General features: G+C 41.1%; 2 protein-coding genes across 13 annotated transcripts in view; one reads left to right on the forward strand and one right to left on the reverse strand.

The window, feature by feature from the left end:
• Window positions 1–14972, reverse strand: part of NMNAT2 (nicotinamide nucleotide adenylyltransferase 2) — a 189704-nt gene extending 174732 nt beyond the window's left edge. Inside the window, exons 1-2 of the mRNA XM_032318373.1 lie at window positions 14896–14972; window positions 13798–13923 (exon numbers count right to left, since the gene is read on the reverse strand). The gene's annotated coding sequence lies outside the window, so the exon portion shown is untranslated. The remainder of the gene's footprint in view (window positions 1–13797; window positions 13924–14895) is intronic.
• Window positions 14973–16305: 1333 nt separating this feature from the next.
• Window positions 16306–24435, forward strand: part of SMG7 (SMG7 nonsense mediated mRNA decay factor) — a 92842-nt gene continuing 84712 nt past the window's right edge. For 8 of the 12 annotated variants that reach the window (XM_032318353.1, XM_032318363.1, XM_032318365.1 and 5 more), the window contains exon 1: window positions 16306–16686. Coding sequence is in view for 1 of the 12 variants with exons in the window: in XM_032318358.1 (XP_032174249.1) it covers window positions 16658–16686 (29 nt within the window). In the remaining 11 variants the exon portion in view is untranslated. The remainder of the gene's footprint in view (window positions 16687–24435) is intronic. The other 4 variants (XM_032318354.1, XM_032318361.1, XM_032318364.1 and 1 more) reach the window with 2 other exon arrangements.

Below are 24435 nucleotides of genomic sequence, written 5' to 3' on the forward strand. Positions count from 1 at the left end.
TTACACGGACAGGGAGACACTGCATTCAGGTCTGCTCCTATTTGGCACAGACCTCTGTGAGTCTTGCTACAGACTGCAATTGCCTCAGAAAATGCAGAATCTCCTGCTGGTACTCACATCTAGGGATACGGTAATAACAAGTGGTAAGGAAGACCTTGCATGAAGGTCATCATTGCTTTTGATGTCATCATCATTTTCCAAGTAAGAACATCATAATGCCAGGATGTGTAATGATTCAGGGGAGGGTCAGGTTACATAAGATGAAGGTGATTATCACAATAGGAACAGAGACCACGAGAAAAGTAGAAAGGATCAGCTCTTCCCAAGTGTCCTATATAACTTTAGTCTATAATGTGTGCTGTGATTTTAAAACTGGGTTCTGTGGGAAGATAATTTTGAGCACATTGCATAATATATATATTTTTTCTTTTGGGGAAATATATACTTGCATGTTATAGGCTCTGAGAAGTCTCACCAAGAAAAAGAAAATCCTGCTTAAACTACTGTTGCTAAAACTTTTTAATCATGAAATACATTATGTTAACAACATCTATAAAGATCCAAAGAGGCTAGCATTATTCAGGACATACATTGATTAATATTGGGGTAAGATGATGTATAGGAAACCATCTTATAACAGATTATATTACTCTTATAGCTCAAAAAAAAAAAAAAACACTGAGGCATGTAAGTATTGTCAACCTATATTCAATTACTGTGACTTTTTAAAAATTAATTACTGTGACTTTTGATCTTCCTGTAATTTCTGTGTACAGCATCACCCTACCATATAGCCAGATGTTGTTTCATAAAAACTAGGTGAGGTTTGTATTTGGTACTCCATCAAGATGCATGCTTTTCTCAATTTCTCCCAAAAGCTCAGTTCTTTCATTATGCCTGTTACTATGCAGGAACTCTCATGTGGCAAATCTCAAGGGTGTGATCTTTTGGAGGATTGCATGCATCAGAGTTTTTTAACTCCCTCCCACCAAAACCAACCTGTTTCCTCAGTTAACTTTCTGCTAAAGAGAACCTGTGAATAAACCCATCTTGTCACCAGGCTAGCCAGGTTACATACGTGCAGCATTAATGGGGCTTGTTGAAAATACACCTTTACCCTAGGAAAAAAAGTTCAAGGTAGGGGTTTTCAGAACTGGAGCAAGTTCGCAGGAGGAAATGTTTTGGGTTAGATGGATCTTTAAAGATTCACAGACTGTACCATTGAGAGTCATTCATGGTCTTTACATGAAGGGGACTCAATCTGTAATCTGATGCTCTACTTGAAGGAGTCATACTGGGGGCACCTGAGTGGATCAGTTGATTAGGTGTCTGACTCAATCTCAGCTCAGGTCTTGATCTCAGGGTCCTGAGTTCAGGTGCTGGGTGTGCAGCCTACTTAAATTAAGAAGCCATGCTTGACTGTGTGGTGTATTTCTTTTCAAAACTCCTAGAATTGCTGGTGCAGTGTTTCATTTGTAACATCAAGCATGGGGCAGTATCTTTTTACATTTAATGGATAAATAAATGGCTGTTCTGCATGGCTGGGGATTTCTATTTTTATTTTTACTATTTTTTTTATTTTAAAGATTTTTTTTTTAAATTTATTTGACAGAGAGGGAGAGAGAGAGAGATCACAAGTAAGCAGAGAGGCAGGCAGAGGGAGAGAGAGAAGCAGGCTCCTTGCTGAGCAGAGATCCCGATGTGGGGCTCGATCCCAGGACCCTGAGATCATGACCTGAGCTGAAGGCAGAGGCTTAACCCACTGAGCCACCCTCTAATTTTTATTTTTTATTAGATAATACTTTCACATGATATAAAGTGCAAAGGGCACAAAAGAGTATAACATTAAAAGCATATTTCTGTCCTTTTTACATCCCTCAGTGATCCCATTTTCTTCAATAAAGGCAATCACTATTATTAATTTCTTAAACATCCTTCCATGATATTCTATGTATTTACAAATATATACAGACATCCATTTTTTCACACAGATATAAGATGGCTACTACAATGTGAGGAAACCTAAATCACACAGAGAAGTCGTGTGTAGGTACTTTAACCTGCAGTTCCAGAAGAGTCCAGCCTTTGTCACTGAAGCCTAGACACAGCAGTGGAGAAAAACAAAACAAAAGCCCTAGTCACTCACATGACTACCACTGTCCAAATCTTTTCCTCTGACACACTGAACATCATGAAGCTGAGTCATGCTATCCCTGAATTCCCATCATACAGAATCTGTAAGTATAATAAAATGGTCAATGTTTCATGCCACTACGTTTTAGAGTGATTTGTTACACAGCAACACACAGACAGAATACATTAAGGATGCACCTAATTAGCAAAGTCAGAAAGAGAGAATAGAAGGAATGGTGGAAGATATATTTGGGGAGATGATACTGAGAATTTCCTAAAGTTCTTGAAATGAAAGGGCATATTTGGTGCAAAACAATGAAAATAAAATTCATACCTAGATGTGCTATAGTGAAGATGCCTCACATTAAGGATGAAGAGAAAATTTCAAAAGCCACCAAAGGAAAAACATAGATTACTCATAAAAGAATGCCAATTAGATGCCAGAATTCTCATCAATAACAATAAATACTAGAAGCCACTGTAGTAATATCCCAAAGCATTGAAGGGAGAATAACTGGCATCATAGTTTTCTAACCTAGCTAAGCTATTATGTAAGAATAATGATGAAATAGAGAACTTTTCCTTCAAAGTCGAATTTACTAACCACAAATTATTATTGAATGAATAAAGCATGTATATCAGCGAAGAGTGAATTCAAAATGAAAGTGTGATATTAAACAAATGTTAAGTATAAAAATTGAGAAATTAGATCAATAAATCCAATCACGCATTGATTGTGTGGTACCTGTTTTTTTTTTTTTTCTTCTTCAAAGATTTTCTTTATTTGAGAGACAGAAAGTGAGAGAGAGAGCATGAAAGGGAGGACCAGCAGAGGGAGAGGGAGAAGCAGACTCCCGCTGAGCAGGGAGCCTGAGACACAAGGCTCTATCTTAGGACTCCAAGATCATGACCTGGGCCAAAGGCAGACATTCAACTGACTGAGCCACCTAAGCACCCCTATACAGTGCCTGTTTTATGTTATGCTCTAATATATATGGAACTAAAATTTTGATACCAATAACTGCCCAATACATCTAGTAGCTAAAATACAGTCTTATTTATACAGTAAGATAGTTGTATTTAAAAAACTATAAATTGTTAGGAAAATAAATGGTTACATGTTCATTAAGAATTTAAGAGTAGCTGCTTATAGCACAGATAGAATATAATCTGTAGTTTCCAAATCAGCAGAGGTAAAAGAAAAGGAATAAAAATAGTTTCCTATCTAACAAAGGCAGGAAAAGCAAACAAACAAACAAACAAAAAACCAAGGAGAAAGCATTGTTAACAAAAAATCAAAAGTACTTGGTAGGAATGACTGAGAATTTCAAGTAGATCATACTCATACAAATTCAACTTCCCAGTTAATAAAGAGACTGTCAGGTTTAAAAAACAAAAACCCAGGTGCATGCTGTTTACAATAAATCTGCCAATAATAAAGTAACAGAAAGGTTGCTAATAAAGAAAATGGGGGCACCTGGGTGACTCAGTGGGTTAAGCTTCTGCGTTCTGTTCAGGTCATGATCTCAGGGTCCTGGGATCGAGCTCCGCATCAGGCTCTCTGCTGAGCAGGGAGCTTGCTTCCCCCCTTCTCTCTGCCTGCCTCTCTGTCTACTTGTGATCTCTGTCTGTCAAATAAATAAAATCTTAAAAAAAGAAAAGAAGTGTGTGAATGTTAACCCAAAAGAAAGTTGGAGTGGAATATCAGTATCAAACAGAATAGTTTAAAGCAAATAAATATTAACAAAAGAGATCACATAATGATAAAAAAAAAATTATAGGGGCACCTGGGTGGCTCAGTGGGTTAAAGTCTCTGCCTTCGGCTCAGGTCATGATCCCAGGGTCCTGGAATCGAGCCCCACATCGGGCTCTGCTCAGCAGGGAGCCTGGTTCCTCCTCCCTCTCTGTGCCTGCCTCTCTGCCTACTTGTGATCTCTGTCTGTCAAATAAATAAATAAAATCTTTAAAAAAATACATCATATTAAAAATGAAAAAAATTGGGGTGTCTGGACGTCTCAGTGGGTTAAGCCTCTGCCTTCGGCTCAGGTCATGGTCTCAGGGTCCTGGGATCGAGCCCCGCATCGGGCTTTCTGCTCAGCAGGAAGCCTGCTTCCCTCTCTCTCTCTCTGCCTGCCTCTCTGCCTACCTGTAATCTCTGTCTGTCGAATAAATAAAGAAAAATCCTTATTAAAAAAATGAAAATAATTTAAAAAAGTAAAAAATCACCAAGAAGTTCTATCTAGCTAACCCTGTAACTATGAAAGTTTTTAAAAGCAACAGAATTACAGGAAAAAATAAGAAGATCATCAAGTATATTGGGAACTTTAAATATATCTTTATTAGAAACAGATCAATTAAACAAAAGTTAAGTTGAAGGGTGCACTATGTTTTTTGTATTAATTTGCCTTAGTGTGCAAATTGTAATTTGCAGCTCATCTTAAGTGGTAGCTTTCTATCTACTCCACATCAAGTAGTGTAGCCCCCATGGAGATCCCAAGACTTCCAGCCCCTACCCCCAGTCCAGCACTAGGTGTCTCAGGGCTCCTGTTCTTCAGGGATATTGTGGAAGAGAGCAGGAAGGCAGACTGGCACAAGTCTTGACTTCTCTGCTTCCTTCCACTACCGGGGATAAGCAGCAGGTGGTACATTTATTCATTTGCTCATTTTCTTTTTTAAACTCTAGCTCAGGGTGCAAGTCATAGCTCTTCCTAAATCCCAGTTCCACTGTGAGTCTAACTTAAAGGGCCATACTATGTATGGGTGCCATTGCTCTCCATTACTCCAAAGGATTCAAAGTCCCAGCCAATTCCTACCTCCTTTTCAGACCCACATCAGGGCCACAGTTCTATCCTCACTAACCCAGCTGTGTAGCTCATTCAATACGGATATCCAGAGAAAATTATCTTGTTAATGAACCCAGAGATGTCTTTAATTAAAAAAAAATGTTTTTATGATTGAAGTTTTTGGAGAAGATGTAGGAATTCAAAGCATGAGTTCATAATACTGTTAATTATTTTCCTGTGCCATTGTGGTCTTGCTACTTTCTTTGGCTTTATATAGCAATGGGGATTGAGGTTTTTATTCTATTCTCAAATGCCAGAAAACGATTTAGAATATCTATTAATCTCCTCAGGGTTTCTGGTTTCAGGTGGGAGGCAGAGTACAAAGTCTCCTTGTTTTTTGCTCTTCTCTCTGATTTTCTGTATGCAATTAGAGGAATTTTTTAATATATTCTGATGCTGAAAGCCTTACTCTTAAATCATCAGTCTTTGTCCTGGATTTTTCATCTACGTGATTTTGTAACCTGAAGTTTTGAAATCTACAGGGGCATGAGATAAGAGAGAGGGGTGAGAGTAATGGGAGGGAAACCCCACAATTACAATTTCATTATTATTCTACTAGAAAAGAGATTTCCCCTTCCTGCCCTTGTGTCCTGAAAATCTGTCTTTTCCGGTTTCCTCAGAAGCCATGCTCCTGTCTACTTGGCCTCTCTTATCTCTTAGTTTTCAATCCTGGATCCTTTCTTGCTGAAGTCTTTCACCTCTTTATAAGACAAAGCCTGTCCTAACTCTCTCATTTTCACAGGCAAGTTTTCTGAAGCCCCTCAAGTAACTCCAATTATCATCTGCATCCTGGTAATTTCTAATCTACAATTCTGGCTTCAATTTCTTGTATTCTCCAGATCCACAAAACTTTTTCAACCCCAGACAACTGAAGTTCAATATGTCTAAAATAAATTCTAATCTTCACATCTACACATCTCTCCAACTGATTTCTTATGTTTTCTATTTCCATTCAGTTTCCCAAGCAGAAACCTGGGATTCTCCTCGATTTCTTCCCCTCCCTCCCTCACATTCAATAAGTGGCCAGGTCTTGTCATTATGTTTCCATTTAAGGAATGTTTATAGCCAATCATTATTAGTATCACTAGAGCTATAACAATATAATGAATCAAAGATGAGGTTAGGCAATAAAATTTTTAAAAATTTATCATTAGATTCAAGGTAAAAAAGTAGTTTCAGCAAAGAAAATAGGACTCATATTGCCCAATGGAACATAAAATTCGAAAGAATAAAAACTTACAAGAAATTGTTAGATTTAGTTAAAAGGTTCCTTTTGATCTCAGTTACCTGAGATGTAAAAAAGGAATTTCTTCAGAGTATATAGTAGTTTAATAACTGTCTGAACTCTAATGTTTTGTTGTTTTATTTATTCTAATGTAATTTTTAAAAAGATTTTATTTATTTATTTGAGAGAAAGAGTGTGCTCCTGGGGGAGAGGGACAGAGGGAGAGAGAGACAGAGAATCTCAAGCAGACTCTGTGCTGAGCACAGAACCTGATGCAGGGCTCCATCTCATGACCCTGAGATCATCACCTGAGCCAAAATCAAGAGTCAGATGCTTAAATGACCAAGCTACCCAGGCTCCCCTGTATTGTTGTTTTAAATGTTGTTTCCAGTCTTCCCTAAATGGGTGAGAGTAGGGTGACATTCCACGTTGCACTAACAGGCCAAATTCAGATGATACTTTTTGTTTTGGAAAATATCAGTCTTTAAAATGCCAATACACAATTTCTTAAAGCGTATACCACCTTCCTTGACTTGGATCATTATATGGAATCCTGCCCAACTGTCACAGGTTATAGACAGCAAGACCAGACCTGCCCCACTCAGCAAGACGAGCTTGTTGAGTCTGGAAGTACAGTCTAGAGATCACCAAGTCCCCTGGGAATCTAATCCCTTCTTAATTATCTCTCGTGGAAAGTAGATGCTCATAGGAAGGTGTCTAAGAACTATTACTACCACTAGGCTGTGTACTTCCTTGCTCACCCATCAATTCTTCCTCCTCCTCCAGACTTTATGGTCTTCTTTTTTCTTTTTCTCTTTCCCTACTCTTGCTTCTTTCTCAATTCAGTTTTCCTGCCTCTCTTTTTCTCACCCATGAATAGAGAAGGAAAAAAAGAAAAAAAAAAGGAAAAAAAAAAGCACAAATGTTGAGATTCCTGACTGGTGACATTCCAGAGAAATGAGGAAATGTGGTTGTTACATAGCTGGGAGGGGTCAGAGGCGTGACCTGACAGTTGAGGGAGGAGAAGAGTAATCTAAAGGCAAAAGAAGGCAGAGGGTTAAGCAAAGGTTTAATTTTTGATTCTTACTACTTAAAATGATTTTTCTGTGAGTCCCATCTAGGGCATTCCATCTTTCTCAGGCAGTGATGGTTCCCATGAGACCCCAAATTACTGAAGCTGGTCAGCAATGATACAATCAAAGACCATCATCCCCATCAGTTTTTGTTTGTATGAAAGTATCAGCACCTGAGAGTGCATAAGGGTGAGCCTTAGGAAATGCCTAAGGAATTGTGGATAATAAGATCTTTTTTCAAATCACCAGGATGTGAGAAGCTATTACATTTATCTTTCATCTATCTCCTTTTCAATTTCCAATGTCACTTTTGAACTACTGTAATGTGGTGGATAGCTCAGCCATTCTTTAAAAACAATGATGAAAAATGAAACTCCTAACAATAATCGCAACAACCACCACCTAATCTACTTTACTCTTTGGTTGGTGGGAGATGTTGAAAAATTACAAGAAATAAAGCCTCCCATAAACAGTTCATCTCACAGAAGCAATTGCTATTAGTATTTTACTGTATTTCTGACCATTTTTCTATGCAACTCTATTCTGTGGTTATACTTCACATATATAGTTTTGTATCTTTCAGATATACTTTGGTCTCAAATGCTTTTGGCTACAGTTTTCCATTACTTTTCCGGACAGTTGAATTATATTATATTATATTATATTACTTTTCCTGCTAAGTAATAGAATTTGAAACAGTAAACTCTGCAAAATCTCATTCTGAGGGTCTTTGTAGTTGACAGGGACACTTATGTGGATTATCTGCTTGTATGCCTACACTTGATCTTATGGTGGAATGGCTCCAAAGACCTCTACCACACATTCATCTATAATATAACTGCTCTTTTCCTTAACTGTCTTCTGAACTTCAAACTCTGACTGCAAGACTATTGTTCTCCAGCTCTATCCCAGTGATGAGCGTATGATCCAACACACAGAAAATTCTCAATATGGTGGGTTTTTTTTTTTTTTTTTCTTATTTGAGAGAAAGACAGAGAGAGAGAGTGAGCTCACAAGCAAGGGGAGAGGCAGCGGGAGAAGCAGATACCCTGCTGAACAGGAAGCCTGACATGCGGTTCAATCCCAGGACCCTGAGATCATGACCTGAGGTGAAGGCAGACACTTAAGTGACTGAGCCACCTAGAAGCCCCATCAATATGTTTCTGAAGATTTAATGAATGAAAGAATAAATAACTAAACACTAAAATTCTAGAGGAGCCATAACATAACAAACTGTCTCTTAGTATCTGGATATATCCAGATTAAGGTTTCCAGAAGTGAAGTTCTGGTTTAGATTCAGGTTTGTCTTGAAAGAACAGTGAAAGATAAGAACTGATCATCAGCTGAACATTCCTCATAGACCCGAAACTCATAACTCTACCTAAGATTCCCATTTTGCTTTAATGCTAAAATCTGGCTGTCCCACAAATACTCACAGAAAATTAATTTTGACTTCTTGCTATAGCTAATAACTTCCTGTAACATCTAGGCCACTGCTGCTTACATTTTAGAAATACTGCATTCTAATATTTGGCTGCACTATAGGCCTGATTCCACCACAGGACCATTGTTAAAACACGAAAACGATGCATGTCCTCTTGGACAAAGGAGTGGATCTCTTGGGGGAGGAGAGGTATATAACAGAAAGCTTACAGCCAATGGTTGAGAGAGTGAGAGAGTGAGCCAGAGAGCCTTTCCAAAGATGTCCGTTTGAAAGAGGGCTGGGGAAAGCATAAGCAGTTGGTTTTGCTCCTTATTAGCCTCCTTATCCTCTTCAGCTTTGGCAGATCTTGGATCTCATCTCATTCCAACATAAAACTGCTAATGAACTGAGACATCCTCTGTAAGTAGATAAAAGCTGTTTTCCCTGTTGGCAATTTATACTTGGTCATATGATACAACTGGTCATATGATTTCGAGGCAGTGTGCTAGTTCGTTTCTCTCTACAAATGTGATTCTACTTTTTTTTTTTTTAATGAGTCTAACCCACATTAATTAGAGTATGAAGTTGAGTGAGTAACAGCAGCACCACCTGCTGAGTGCCTACAAGGTGCTGGGGACTGCTAGGTAGGATACATACACTATCTAACTGAACTTGGAGAATCTGCCTCCAGAAACAATTTAAATCTACCATTTACCGTGAAATTGCGTGTGGTCCTTTCCATAACAAACTTACATTCAATTTATTTAGCCCTATTCCATCACAGGAGGAAAACCAAACCAAACCAAAACAGTAATGCCCAAAATCTATAGATACTTTTCTGGTGAGAGACACAAAGGGCACTGAGTTTTCCATGCTATACACCGATTCCATTTTCTTTCTGAATTTTTAGATCTCATTTTTCTATCCTATTTACCAATTGGTTAATAGCTTCTTCTCTCTCCTGCCATCCAGCAGTGTTTTTTTTAAATTTTGTCTCACAACGAAAGGGTTGGCTGTTTTCCCTATTCTCAAATCAGACAAAAGTTAAATAAAAATGATTTGGATATTGAAGACTTTTTTCCTATGTTGAAGTATGAGTGGCCGAGATAATTGATGAGTTTTCCATAATCATGTAAGTGTGCTCTTTACTCATTGCCCAAGTAAATTTCATTTAATTAAAACTTTCATCTTGTTAAATATCATAGCGGATTTCAATTCCGCAGATGGGTTGAAGTTCTTTTCTTATTGCTTAGGGATTGCTTTTATATTCCATAGTCAGGAACATAAGTCATGGTCCAGATTTCTATTTTTCTATTTTTTTGTTTCTATTTTTTACCCAAGATTAACTGATTCAACAAACATTTATTGAGCCCCCCCCCCCTTGTATCAGGCACCCTATTAGGGGAGTGAGCAAAGCCATCCCTGTGTCTGCCCTTACAGAGTTTACAGCCAATTGGAGGTAACACTGAACAAAAAGAATTAGAAATATGACAAATGCCATGAAGAAGGGAAGGGTACCAGGGGAATATGTAATAGATATAGCTAATCTAGCTTGATTGGGGTTGGGGGTGGGTAGAGATGATTTCTCCAAAGAAGATGAAATCTAGACTTGAAGCAAGAGAAGGGAGAAGAGTGGTCCAGGAGAAATAAGGGAACAGCTGTGTCAAGTCTGTGTAGAAAGGAAGGCTACCTACTGAAGAACCTAAGAGGAGGTCAATGTGGCAAGAGTGGTGTTGCCAGGAAACGTTAGAGAAGAGGCAGGCAAGGACCAGATCATATATGTCATCCTAAGGATTGGAAACTTTATTCGAAGGTTAATGAAAAACCAATGGAGAATTTAAGCCAGGAAATAAAAGTTCTTAAAAAGCTTAATATGACTAAAATGTAGAATATAAAAATATATTAACTTACTGTTTAATTTGTTCTGGAATGTGCTCTTATATCTAGTAATCCAATGATATTAAGAAATTTTTTTATTACTACAGGACAAACATTATATTTCTGATATGTAGAATTTTTCTAAGAATGGAAAAGACCTTAGAATAGTTAAGCAAAGCGGAACAGCGCTTGGGTGGGTATATATCCTTAGTATATCATTTTTTTTTTTTTAAGATTATTTATTTATTTATTTGACAGACAGAGACCACAAGTAGGCAGAGAGGCAGGCAGAGAGAGGAAGAGAAGTAGGTTCCCTGCTGAGCAGAGAGCCCGATGCAGGGCTCCATCCCAGGACCCTGGGATCATGACCTGAGACGAAGGCGTCCCTATCCTTATATCTTGAAGTGATGAACTTACATCCTGAGTTTCTTTGCTTTACATCTATATCATATCTTAATTTGAATTGCAGATAGAGGTGGTAAAATACTAAAGACAGGAAGAGGAAGAAGGTGTGCATGTGCGTATGTGTGCACATGTAGTTTCCCAGGGTTCTGAAGAAGAGCAAATGACAATATTGTTTCACATTCTCTGTTCTCAATATTAGTCTTATATAAATTAGGAAATTAGGAAAGTGCAGACTATAAAATATATAAATATAAGTTAGAAAAGTGCAGACTATAAAATATTAATTTTTTTTTCTTTTAGTTGGGTGTTCTAAGAAAAAAAATGGCAGCTTCTGGGTAATACAACAGATTTTGATATGAAACATATTGATTTCATACAGGGACACCAAGATGGTGTCAGAAGTATTGTCCTTTGAGTAGTAAAGATATCCATGAACAGTAAGGCCCTTGGACAATATAGACTGTTAAGAGGCTAAGGTTTTAATTTTCCTTTTTTTTTTTTAATACTCTTCAATTTTCCCTATGAGCATTTCTTGTTTTCTCCAGATGGTCTATGTCCATTAAATTAGCAGATAAGATTTTAAGGTGTGGTTCTTTCCCAAAGGTATTTTCTAATTGGGAATTGGGAAAAATTCTTGAAGATTAATAAGGTTTCCCTTAGGGTGCCTGGATGGCTCAGAGGGTTAACCCTCTGCCTTCAGCTCAGGTCATGATCCCAGGGTCCTGGGATTGAGCCCTGCATCGGGCTCTCTGCTCAGCGGGGAGCCTGCTTCCCCCTTTCTCTCTCTGCCTGCCTCTCTGCCTACTTGTGATCTCTCCCTCTCTCTCTCTCTGTCAAATTTAAAAAAAAAAAAAAGTTTCCCTTAGTAATTATTAGGAGTGGAAAAGGGGAATGAGCTCTGACCACCATTCTCTGTTACCTCACTGCCTTCCAAACCACAAGTTTCTTCTCTAGGATCTCGGGCTATAAGACTTCCTGACTGTTCTTCAGGCTCAACGACTCCTGCTCAGGAGTGAATGAATATATACTTGGCAAACTGAGAAAGGCTGCTGACCCTTGGCCTAAGAAATCTTGAGCAATAGGAGACCTGAGTTTAAATGTCAATTTGTATCTGACTCATTATTTGAAGAGAATGAATCATTCTTTTGGTTAAATCATTCGGCTCCATGGCCTGAGGTATGTTACTGAAGACAGTACCAACTGGCTTCACATACACTGTATACTTGAATACTGCAGTTGATAAATCACTCTACTCATCAAAATAGAAACACATGTATTAAGTACCTAATTGTGCACCTGATTTGGACACATTCAGAATATGTAGGCTAAATATTAAAATAAATTAGTGCTTGTTATGATTTCATGGGTCAGGTGAGATGTCTGTTATTATAAAAAAGGGAGGAGGCTTCCTATGTATTAATTATCAGGTTACCAAAGCTCTGGGTAAATTTGGTAGGAATGTTAATAGCAGCTTCTCAGCAAGTACTTGCTGTGTGGTTGAAAGTTGGATACTTTGTTTACTTGGGCCAAAATGCAGTTACATAAGGCTTTTTTTTTTTTTTAAAGATTTTATTTATTTGACAGAATGGGGGGGGGAGCACAAGCAGGGGGAGTGGAGGAGGGAGAAGCAGGCTTCTTGGGGAGCAGAGAGCCCAATGATGGGCTCAATCCCAGGACTTTGAGATCACAACCTGAGCCAAAGGCAGACGCTGAACCAACTAAGCCATCTAGGTGCCCCATATTGGGCTATTTTTAGTGATAAAAAGTTATTTAAAAGTTGCAACCCTCCAGAATCTGACCTACAATGTCCTGATATTTTATTCTTTTTGTTGTTGTTTTTGTTAAAGATTTTATTTGAGAGAGAGAGAGTGCATGTGAGTGCACAAGCAGGGGTAGTGGCAGAGGGAGAGGGAGCAGCAGGCTCCCTATATGGGGTTTGATCCTAGGACCCCAGGACCATGACCTGAACTGAGGGCAGATGCTTAACTGACTGAGCCACCCAGGTGCCCCCTGGTATTGTATTCTTTTCTGTGGTCAAAGTCATGGATAAGGAAATCTATTTTCTAGCACTGAATAAGAATAGATTTGGGTGTGTGGTCAGACCTATGAGTATTACAAAGAATAGATAAGCTACCATTTTAAAACAACAATTTTAAGACACTGTAGTTCTATTCCTTTTAGCTTGATATAAAAGAGTAAGAGGGCAAAAGGAAAATGAACACTTATCAAGTACCAGTGTTATATGTCAGTTATACTTAGTCATATACATCATCATTAAAGTTCACAGGAAACCTGAAAAGGTAATGTTTCGCTATTGGTCAAGGAAGAAGCTGAAGATTAGAGACTGGGAGGGCAGAGCTGGAATGCACACTCAGGTCTGCTGGCTCATAATCTTTCCACAAAATCACTTAGCCACAAACAAAAAAACCCTTAAAATCAGGTAGGATTAGACAAAGTAAGAGTTTCTCTTAAAAATTATTTTTTTCCGTTTAGATGTAATTTATATCTGCAGGGGAAAAAAAGTGAGTAAAAGCGATTGCATAAGGATGCTTGTATTCTACAAGTCTTTTGATGGGGAGGCAGTAGAAAGAGGTGAGAATGGTAAATGTACATTAAGCAATAAGTAAATTCTGGGTATTCTGAGTTTTACTGATTTTCCAAAAGTTATTTTCAGGATTGGCATTGATGTTACTCTTCTACCTAGTTTGTAGGGACATGGTGAAACTATTGACAAATTCTATACAATTCTTAGGGAAGACTGCTATAAAATATAAAGATTATTTGTATTTTTGTGTACCTAAAGTACTTTGTTCTTACCTTAATTACTGCACCCACCATACAGCATTCTTATCACTTCTCTGCTCTCTCTACAAGAATGTGGGTTTCTCCAAGACAGGGATCATGTTTTCTTCACCATGGTATCCATAGTAACCTGGACAGTGCCTGAAATATAATGTTTAGTAAATGTTTATAGAAAAAAACAACAAAAGGATTCATCTTTCTGATCCCAGTTTCCTCGTTTCCCAAATGATTAGATAGTAAATTCTCCTAGATCCCTTGCCAGGAGTGTCATGACATTTGCTCCAATACTGTCTATTGGAGTTGTAAGCCACAGACAGAAAAGGTGTTATTGTGATGATTACTAAGGGAGTAATTTTTTTTAACCTAACATAAAATTTGTATTCCGGCTAAAATCTTTTTAAAAGATCTAATACATTTCAGGAAAGAGATTCAGGGTATTTTAGGAACTAGGTGGCAGTCATCTCCATCCTTGGGCTCGAGAGTTGAAGGAAAAGAAGTATCCACACCAGAGATGAGAACAATCTTTCGCTAGGTGGCTCTCTTTTCCGTGAGTGGGTGGCGCGTCGGTGCAGGGAGGGATGACAGGGGGCATTGTACAGCTGCAATCACCACGCTTCACACCACATCACAGGAGGCTATAGCAGCAGGAGGGACAGGGCATAGTTCCGGTTCTGTGTCATTAATGATAATCTTCTTGGGATTTATTTCAGAGTAGCCTGTCCTTTCGTTTTCCTCCAAACCTGTATACGTGAGGTTCCAAACAGACATTGGTCTAGTCTTGTAACAGGTGTGGTCTCACGGAAGGATCTGGAAAGTGCCTCTTTCTAGCATGGAAGACAGCAGGAAGCAGTTTCCCAAACCCAGCCAAACCAGAACAGCCCATTAAAATGCTGATTTTAACTGTCTAGTGTGGGCTGCGTTCCGCGGGTCGGGTGGGGGTTATACGGTTATACATCCTGAAGTGCTTGGGTGCACAGATCGAAAATAGGATTTGTAAACTGTCCAATAAGTCCTTTAAGCCATGCGAATGACCACCACTTCTCACACTCCACAGTATTACTGACCCCATTCTTTATTTCTGCTTTTTAGCCCCAAACCTGACACAAAACACACCTAATGCTTTCAAAAAGATAGGTTTGAAGAATGAAAATCCTTTTCCTCAATGTCTTTCCTCGGAAGCTCCCGTCAGCCTCTAGGTTCTCGTTGATACTATTTTACCCCACGTTTTTCTCTCGGACCCAGGAGATACAGAGTGACGAGTTCCGAAACGCTGCGGACCCATCAGAGAAGTCTGCAGAGGGAGGAACCGGGAGGTCGGCCTCCGGTAACCCAGTGGGACCCCCACTGCGGGGTGCCTCCGAGAGGGACGGCAGTCGTGGGCGTTTCACCACGTCCCTGGCTCTAAATGCTGGAAAACCTCGTCAAGTGTGCTAGGATGTGTTCCCACACTCACTCGCGCGGCCTCCCCGCAGCAGGAGGTGGCGCGGTCGCCGAGGGCGAGTGGGCGGCGGTTCAGAGGATTTCGGCAAGGGGTCGACCCGCCGGCAAAAGTCCGAGGTCTCTCCCGGCAGGAGACGAATCTGGGTCGTCGTGTGCCGTTCTCCTCCCTCAGGGACCCCGTCCTGGCGGGATCCCGCCTCTCCCAGCCCGAGGCAGTCCTGGGGAAACCCCTCGCCCGCCTCGCAGCTTCGCGCCGCGGCCTCGCCCCGCCGCCTCGCCCTCGGCGCTCCCGTCCGCAGCTCGCGGGCCTTCATGCCGGGCGTCTTCCTCGAAGGCCCGCCCCTCTTCACGCCCCGCGCTGAGAGGAAACTGGAGGTGGTTCCCGCCCGCAGGCGGGTGGAAAAGCCCACGGTGAATGCCTCGGGGTCCCCCATTGTTGCGGGAAGGGGAAAGGGAAGAGGAAATGAACTTCACCGCCCAGGAGATCACCCGGATTCCCAACCTGGGGGAGGCTTTCAGACGGAAGGGAAGCCAAGGGGGAACCCTGGGCACTTTCCCGGGAATCCGTTCGCCAAGGGAGGGTCACCCGGTCCGCACACAGTGGTTACTATGACAATACAACCACAGCCTCCAGTTGCCATGGCAGCTGCTGATCCAATCCGATTGGTTTCCTTTCTCTTCCTCCCCGGGCTCCACCCCATCCCCTTCAACAGTCTCCAGGCGTGCAGGAGGTGGGGCCCCCAGAAAAGGGGAGGGGGTCCTTAGCGTCACTCTCTGGGCCGCGAGGGAAGACTAGAGTTGAGGGACTGGCGGGCGGAACTGTAGGAGGAAGGGGCAGCGTTTCCGGTAGGGAAAAGTGGAGGAGTGGAAAAAGGAAGAGAGAAATCGGGTGGAGTGGAAAGACGGGGGAAGACTTTGAGTGTAACTCCTGGTTCATTTGGGCTCGATGTTCCCGGTGAGGCTGGGGTTGCCCCCTCGCGCGGGAGAGGGGTGGATTGGCCGGAAGCCGCCGAACGCCTCCAGCAGGCCGCTCAGCAGCCGCACAGGGGCCTCACAGCTAGCCGATCCCAAAAGGGAGCGCTACAGAGAGGCAGAAGTCACCCGGAGGGACGGGCGCCACTGAAATCTCGCGAGAGGGACCTCCACTTCCTTCCTCTGCTTCTCCCTCCTCTTTCCCCCCGCCCCCTTCCCTTCTCCCTCCCCCTCCCCCCCCCCGGGTCGGAGTGTCCCTGCGCCCCACGGGCCAGAGCAGCGGCGAGAGCAGCTTTCCCCGCTCCCTCCCCCTCGCCTCACTCACCCCCACCCCCCCGCCGAGCGAGGAGGAGCCGGAGGAGAGGAAGATGGCGGCGGCCGCCAGCACCCGCGGTGCCGCGGGGCCGCTTCGAGGAGCCTGAGAGACCCACAGAGGCTTCGCGGGAAGACGCGGCGGCGGAGGATGAGCCTGCAGAGCGCGCAGTATCTCCGGTGAGTGCAGAGGTCGGCCCCGTACGTGGGGGGAGCTGGTCGAGGGTTGGGGCACGGAGCAACAGCCACAGAGGTGGTGTGTCGGGGTGGCGGGGGAGTTGCTGTGTCCTCTCCTTCCCCGGCGGGGAGGCGGGGGCTGCGAGGGGGTCCGCGGGAGGGGGCGGGGCGGGCACACTCTCGGGTGCCTAGCCCCCTCCTGCCGGGCTGAGTTCCAGCGTAGCCTGCTAGTCCTGGTGCCGGGAAGGAGGTTAGGGAAGCGTGAGAATGTGTGTGCGCGCGCGCCCCCAGGGTCGCAGGCTCGCTGGCGGGGGACGTGGGTGGGGGCGGGGGGAGAAGGTGGCGGCGACCCCGAGTGGAGGTGGGCGTGGAGTCTGATCCCGGTGGTGGGGGTAACATTGTGTGGTGTAGGGTGTGGGATTGGTTGGGGCGATGCATGGGGAGAGGACGAGGTGGAAGTCTGCACACCTGGGGGGGGTGTCAAGGAGGGAGGGCTAGGGGAGAGGGAGACCGCTGGAAACCCGAGTTTGTTCTCTGTTCTCGAATTGAAAGTGCTGAGGAATAATGTCCTCTGTAGTTAGTTGGCGAGGTGGGGGTGGGAGATAAAAGAGGGATGGAGAATGGATGAGGAAGTGAGGAAAGAGGGAGGTGCTATGGATGGTGTTGGGCTCCCCAGAAGAAACTGAGTTAGAATTAGTGTAGTCGGAAGATACCATTCTGAGTCGGGTGCATTCATTAAGAGTGGTGTAAGGAACTTGTATGTCGGAGGTAGAGTGACGCATGGGTACAGCGTGCGAGTATGTGATGTGTGTCTGGGGTGGTGTAAAGGGAGCGACTGATAAACATTTTAGGAAGCGAAACACAGATACATTGGAACCAGGTATGCGATGATGAGCATATTGAATGGAAAGACACCAGCGATTGTGCAGCCAGGAAGGTTCCATGGAAGCAGAGTAAGAGCTTGGAGGTAGAAAAAGAGGGTCAAAATCTTGATGGCAGAGAAATACAAGGTTGTTGGAGCCTGAGATTAATTGGAGAGTTACTGCTTCTTAGAAAAGGGAAGGAAGGCCTTAAAACGGATCCTTTTTGTTTTTCAGGAGCAGAACTAAGGCAGGCTTATGGGAAGATCTTAAAAAAAAATTGGTTTCCTACCTTGTAGAGGAGGGAATTGCATGGGGTAGAAGTCTGAAATGAGCAGAAAAGTCACTTTATCTGTTTAGTGAAGTGAAAGCATTGGTGATTGGCTTTCTGTATGCATATTACAAGAGAAGGAAGGTAGTAAGTGATATAGGAGAGTGGTTATTCTGCTTACGAAAGTAGTAATAGTTTCATTAAGCAGAGTGTGGAAAGGAGAGAGTGATGAGATCTTTGAATTATGGTTGAATGCCTGAGTTTAATAGTGACAGGATCCACACAACATATGTGCTCAATGACTGTAGGATAGTTGGAATGTTATCTTTCTATCACAGTTCTTTTTCTCCACTATTATTCTTTCATTTATTTAACATGTCAGATGAACTTAATAAATACAACTGTGGGAAAGCTCTATAGTAGATGTTATAGAAGGGAGATTATGGGAACCATTAGGATAGTACTTAATTTTAAGGAATTTGCTGTTTAGTTTATTAGGCAAGTAAATTAATAATAGCACAGAGTAAACTGTGACAAGTATCAAAAGATGCCAAGTATTATAAGAGTCCAAAGACAGAAGGTTACCTGAGCAATTGGGGGAAATATGGAAAAGCTTCCTTTGTTCATTTGCTCATTCATACACTCATCATTCGTCAGTCATTTTGTCGATCATCTATTTGGGGAGGCATTGGCCCAGTGGTGAGAATAGAAAAGAACTCTACCCTCTTCTTACTGAGTTTACAGTTTGTTAGGGTTCAAGGAGAAAATACCACTCAAAATGGACCTTAAGGATAAGCAAAATTCTGGCACGTGTGGACTGAGAATGGCGAATCCAATGGAAGGAAACTGAACAGAGATACTAAGATAGGAAGGTTGGGGACCAGGGAAGGTTTTTAGTCTAGTTAAACAGGAATATAGGGTGATGCACCTGGAAAAAGTTACATGGATTTTTTTTTATAGATGAAGTTCGACCCCCTTTTTTTAACAGATGAGGAAATTATAGCACAAGGAAGTAAAAGTTATTGAGGACCATATAGCTGGTATGTGGAAGCTCTGTAGGTCTTCTAACTCCGTATCAGCCATACTGTGTGACATGTCTGGGTTCATCCATTCTTTCCACAAATATGTTTTGGGAGCTGCATATATACCAGTCACTCTTGTAGATGCTGAGGAGACAGTGGCGAACAAAAGAGAAAACATAGGAAGACATTTTTGATAGAATTATGCAATCAATAAACATATGAACTGGTAAGTTTGTTAGGTGGTGACAAGAATTAGGAGGAAAAAGCAAGATATGGATATCTTGTTTTGTAAAGACAGGGTGATCAAGGAAAGCCTATTAGGTAAGGTGCCTATATTTGAGAGGGTCTTGAATCATGATCAGTAGTTTATAGTTAAAGTGCATGAACAGTAGAGAATCTGAGATGCTTTGTTTAGAAGAGCATTCACATGTTCATAGATAGGTATTATCGATGATTCTGTATAACATAATAATGGGCAGTTAGGACCAGAAATAAGGTGGTGGAATAGAAAGATATGAAAGCAAACTGGGAGAGTGGTGATAATTTTAATGAGAAGATCGGCTGGTTTTGAGAGGCTTCTATGTTAATCTGTTTTATATTTTGTGAAATTAACATGTTAGGGAAGATGTATCCTTAGATTGTGGAATCACTGGTAGACCTCTTGAGATGATTTGAGTTCTTTGAAGAAGGGAGAAAAGAATAAGAACAAACACCATGTTTAAGTAACTTATATTTTCTAGCTAAAGTTGAGTAAGGGACCTGGAGTCCCTTAACGATGCCTGGGAGCCAGTCTTTCCTCAGTCTTGCATGTCCTAAAGTAAATAAAGCGAGTCTTTGGGCTAATAGTAGTATGGGACTTAGAGGGGAAGGAGTAATAAGGACTTGGACCAGCCCAAATTTCCCTTTTCCTCTTCAGGTAATCATTTATTTAAATAATCTATTTAAAGTCAGTGGCGAAGAGGCCAGAGAATGTCTTCAGGGAAGCATCATGTTCACTTTCTTTTCTTTGTTGGAAACTGAACCTTTAGTTTTTAGACAACTCGGGAAGGATGCTCGGTATTGCTGAACAAGTGTGGTTGGGGTAGAGCAATTATTCTTTGTGACCTTGACTTTAGGGGAGAGTTTTGTTGCCTACCTTTCTCAGTGGTATAAGACCATGACTGGGCAATTTTTAAACTGCATAGCTACAGATCTTTCCTTATGTAGATGAAAATTAGCTTTGTATCAGCTGAATGAATTTGCTGGAGGAAATGGACTAGGGTGTTTGGAATTGAATTGGTGGGGTGGTGGCAAACCAGGGAGTAAGATGGCAGTTTTGGAAGAGTGAGATAGAGGTTATGAAGTACAGAGCATCACTAAGATGAAGACAGGGAGCGAATTCAAAATTAAATGGACTGAATTAGTCTTGAATTGTAGGAATAGAGCAGAGATGAAAGGAAAGAAAACCTGTCTTCTTTGTGGGAACGAAGGTGATGTTCTAGGCAAGATAGGATGTTGGACATTTTTTTGTTGTTGTTGGAAGAGAAGTGTCTTTCTAATTTTTTTTTTTTTGAGAAGTGTCATTTTTTTGAAATAGCAGATTGACAAGAGTCTTATCCAAATGCATAAACTGAGAATACTTCCTACATTTTATAAAAATAAGAGGGGTGCCTGGGTGGCTCAGTGGGTTAAACTTCTACCTTCAGCTCAGGTCATGATCTCAGGGTCCTGGGATCAAGTCCTGCATCAGGCTCTCTTCTCAGCAGGGAGCCTGCTTCCCCCCCTCTCTGCCTGCCTCTCTGCCTACTTGTGATCTTTCTCCCTCTGTCAAATAAATAAATAAATAATTTAAAAAATAAGAAATGGTCTTAAATATGAGGGTGCTAGACTGAATATTGTTGGAAATTTATTACTCAAATTGAAAAATTCAGTGTTTTCTCTTTCGATTTAAGACAGAATGGAAAGATTTTGAAGACTTTGACACCTCGAGTAGAAGAAAAGGGTGTATTGAATATTGTTTATTTAATAAGGGTGGAAGAAGGATAAGGATAATCCACGGATGAAATAGTAGGGGATGTATATCATGCTTTAAAGCAATGATATTTTAGGGAATAGAAATAGGGGAATTAACATATCAAAGTTGGGAAAGCAGGCGTGGGGAAAGTATTGAAGTACCATACAGGGAAGACATCATCAAAGTTGTTTGGAAATTTGAAAAAATAGAATAATCCTAGCCAGAGGGAATACCAGTCAGATAGGTCAAATTCTGTTACAAAAGGTGCTATGCCACTGAATTACATCTGCTGCTGTTGTGGGAGGCAGCAGTTGGTACTCTGTACTCCCCTCATACCTTTTTGCTTCAGTTTCATCCTATGCCATAGGTTTTTCTGGAAGATCCACTGAAAGTTGATCCCTGATATTATACCCTTTATAAGAAACATCTACAAATTGATTTGTTAGGATTTTTTTTGCATCCTACTTCTGTTAACAGAGAGGCTGCATTCCAGCGGCAGACTTCTTTGTCAGAAACTTTGTTGCAAGAGATAAAAACAGTGTAACTGCCACAGGGTTGTTTTCTGAGACAGTGGAAAAATGGTTATCATTTATATACTAATTAAAATAGTCCAGTAAATTGTTTTTTTTTTAACATTTTATTTATTTGTTTGACAGAAAGAGAGAGAGAGAAAGACCACAAGTAGGCAGAGAGGCAGGCAGAGAGAGAGTGGGGGAAGCAGGCTCCCTGCCGAACAGAGAGCCCAATGTGGGGCTCCATCCCAGGACCCTGAGATCATGACCCGAGCCGAAAGCAGAGGCTTAACCTACTGAGCCACGCAGGCGTCCAGTCCAGTAAATTGTTAAGATAAAATGTGTCACTGTAAGTCTTGGGACACAGGGAAATAAAAGGTGGAGATGAGACTGAATAAAGTGGTAAGCAGAGCCATTTATCCTAGCCTAGGGAGAGGAGCAGGGAAGTTAGTGGGAGGAATACATATACTAAATAGGTTCCGGAAGATTCTGGTAATTCTGGGCTGGGCATTCATTGTCTCTAGAAGCTTCAAGTATCCTACAGTGTAATAGGAAATCATATATATTAAAAAAAAAAAAATCCTGTAGTGCATACACACACCCAGGAATCCTGTAGCATGTGCTGATTCTTAGTCATGTGGTCAAGAAGTGTCCCCCTGCCCCTGCCCCTTCCCAGGATTTAAAATAAAATAGCTTTGGTCCCAGAAAATTAGCCAGATGTGACTGATTTACCAAACATGGTAAAATTGTTGGGAAAAAAAATTACTCTCTCTTGAGGCTTATAACTCTGGGGTTTGTTGTTGTTGTTATAATGGTTTTAATAACATTTTACCTGCTTGAATATTGACCTGCTAAATTATTTTGACAGTTACTTTCTGCTTCCCTTGTGGTTTCAGTTGGATTCAAAATGTATACTTCCTGTCCTAGACTATATTTCATTGCTTTCTAACAGCTGTTGTGTTCTACCTTCCTGGTAGATGAAACAACTGCTGAGCTTTTGTTTTGTTTTTAAGGTGCTCTAGTAAGATCTGGACACACTAGTGTAGCAAGTTTCTGGAGGCAGTTTTGGGGTAGAGGGTGGCTCAGACTTTAAAAGAGCTAGTTTGTTTTATAGTGGATTAATATTGTTTGCAGTCTCTAACTACATCTCTAATCCTGTCTAGCCTTTCAGATTTTTGATTCTAGTGGCATGAATGAGTACCTGAAAGTTTAGGTGGGTTCATTTACCTGATCTTGTTCAGAGAATAAATAAATTATTGAGCACCTGTCTTTTGCATAGTGGGTTGGTCATCTGTAGGTGCGTATTTTGGCAGGTGGTCATCACATGCCATTTAAGTTTTACAGTCAAGCTGTATTTTAATTTAGTTAATGAATTGTTGGGAATGGATTTATCAGCGGTCTAGGAGATTATAACTAAGAAGGGCCAATCAGCAGTAACAGGAATATACAGGGATGGAGTTTTGGCAAACATGTCACAAGGTAAGTGAGAACTTGTAACGAACTCCTTTCTTGTTAACATGTAAGTGGAGCTCCTTAGGAAGGTGGTTTTCACCCCCTTAGACCCAAATTTAGTCAATAGGAAGAATAGATGTTTAAGCAGTTGTTTAAGAAAACTTTAGGAATCTCAAGTAGAGTAGGTAGCAATTTTGTTTCAGTTTATTCCTCCTTTGCTTCATTTAGAACTGGGTTTCTTAGCCTTGGCACTTACTGACATGACATGTTACTGACATGTTGAGTCTGATGGTTCTATTGTGGGAAGCAGTCCTGAGCACCACAGGACGTTTAGTAGCATCCTTGGCCTCTACCCTCTAAATGACAGTATCATACACCTCCATTTGTGACAACCAAAGATATTTCCACACATTGCCAAATGTTCCTTGTGAGTGCATATCCACTCTCAGTTGAGAACCACTGGCTTAGAAAATATGTGTAAGAAGGTTATACATGCACAGCATAAATTCTTTTTCTTGTTTTCTTCTTCAAGCCATAGATTACTTCTTAGGCTTCTCTTAACTGTTTTCTCTTAGGTGTAGTAGACTAGTTACCATGTTTAGACTTGGTAAGAATTTTGTACATATTTTAAATGTATTTTTTAAAGTCTCTTTCATTTTATTGGCAGTTAACACTATGTGTAGAGCACAATTATAGGGGCTTTCCCTGTGGGAAACCCAAAGATATTGGAGAAAGACATTTAAGTAACTATAATAGCAGATAAACTAGAAAGTGCTATGATAGAGAAGCTGAGTACTATAAATATAAGGAAGAAGAACCTTATTCCATCAGAGGTGGAGGTGGGGTGAAGAAGGTATCTTGAAGGAGGTAAGATTTGATCTGGGTTTTGAAAAATAGATGGGATTTTTAAAAGTGGATATTAGGAAAATTGACATCTCGGGCAGGAGGAACATCTCATAGTTCTTTTACTCCAAATAAATTTTTAAACATTTCATTTACTTTCATTTAATACATGACAGTATTCTAGCCAGGGCTTTCTAAATTCTTCTTAGGTAAGATAGGTAAGGACCTAGAAATAGAGATGGAGAAGTGGTGGTTCTGAACCCATGATGGCGGGGGTACCCGGCAGAAGGCAAGAGCCAGTTTGGTTAGAGTCCTGAAAGACCCCTTCTCCTGCGCACTTGATCACATGCCATTTCACTAGAACTGCGTTTCAGTTCTTTTGTCTCTCTCCTCTTTTAGTTAGTTTATTACTTTAGTCTATTTAGATATTCCCCCTAATCATCTTTTGTGGACCCCTCTTCATTTTCTCTTAAAAATCCTTTCCTGTTCTGTTTTCCCTTTAGATTCTGTCTTTGTTTACCGGAATTTCTTACAGCTAACAATTTCAAGTTTGCCCTATAGTTTTTACTCTTATTTACCATCTGCTTTTTCTTAATCCTTTATAATCCAACTGTTTTTCCTTAGCGGCTTACTGGAATTAGTATTTCCAGTGGTGGCAAAGAATTTAAGGCGGAATTCATCCACTGATTGTTTTTCTTTCTCACTTACACTGACACTTCTGTTTTCCTTTTTCTGTGCGTCCCTCTCATATGCATCCATTCATCCCTCCCACAAGTAAACATTCAGTTTGGGCCAAGGT

This window comes from Mustela erminea, chromosome 17 (genome assembly GCF_009829155.1).
Source record: "Mustela erminea isolate mMusErm1 chromosome 17, mMusErm1.Pri, whole genome shotgun sequence".
NCBI lineage: Eukaryota > Metazoa > Chordata > Mammalia > Carnivora > Mustelidae > Mustela > Mustela erminea.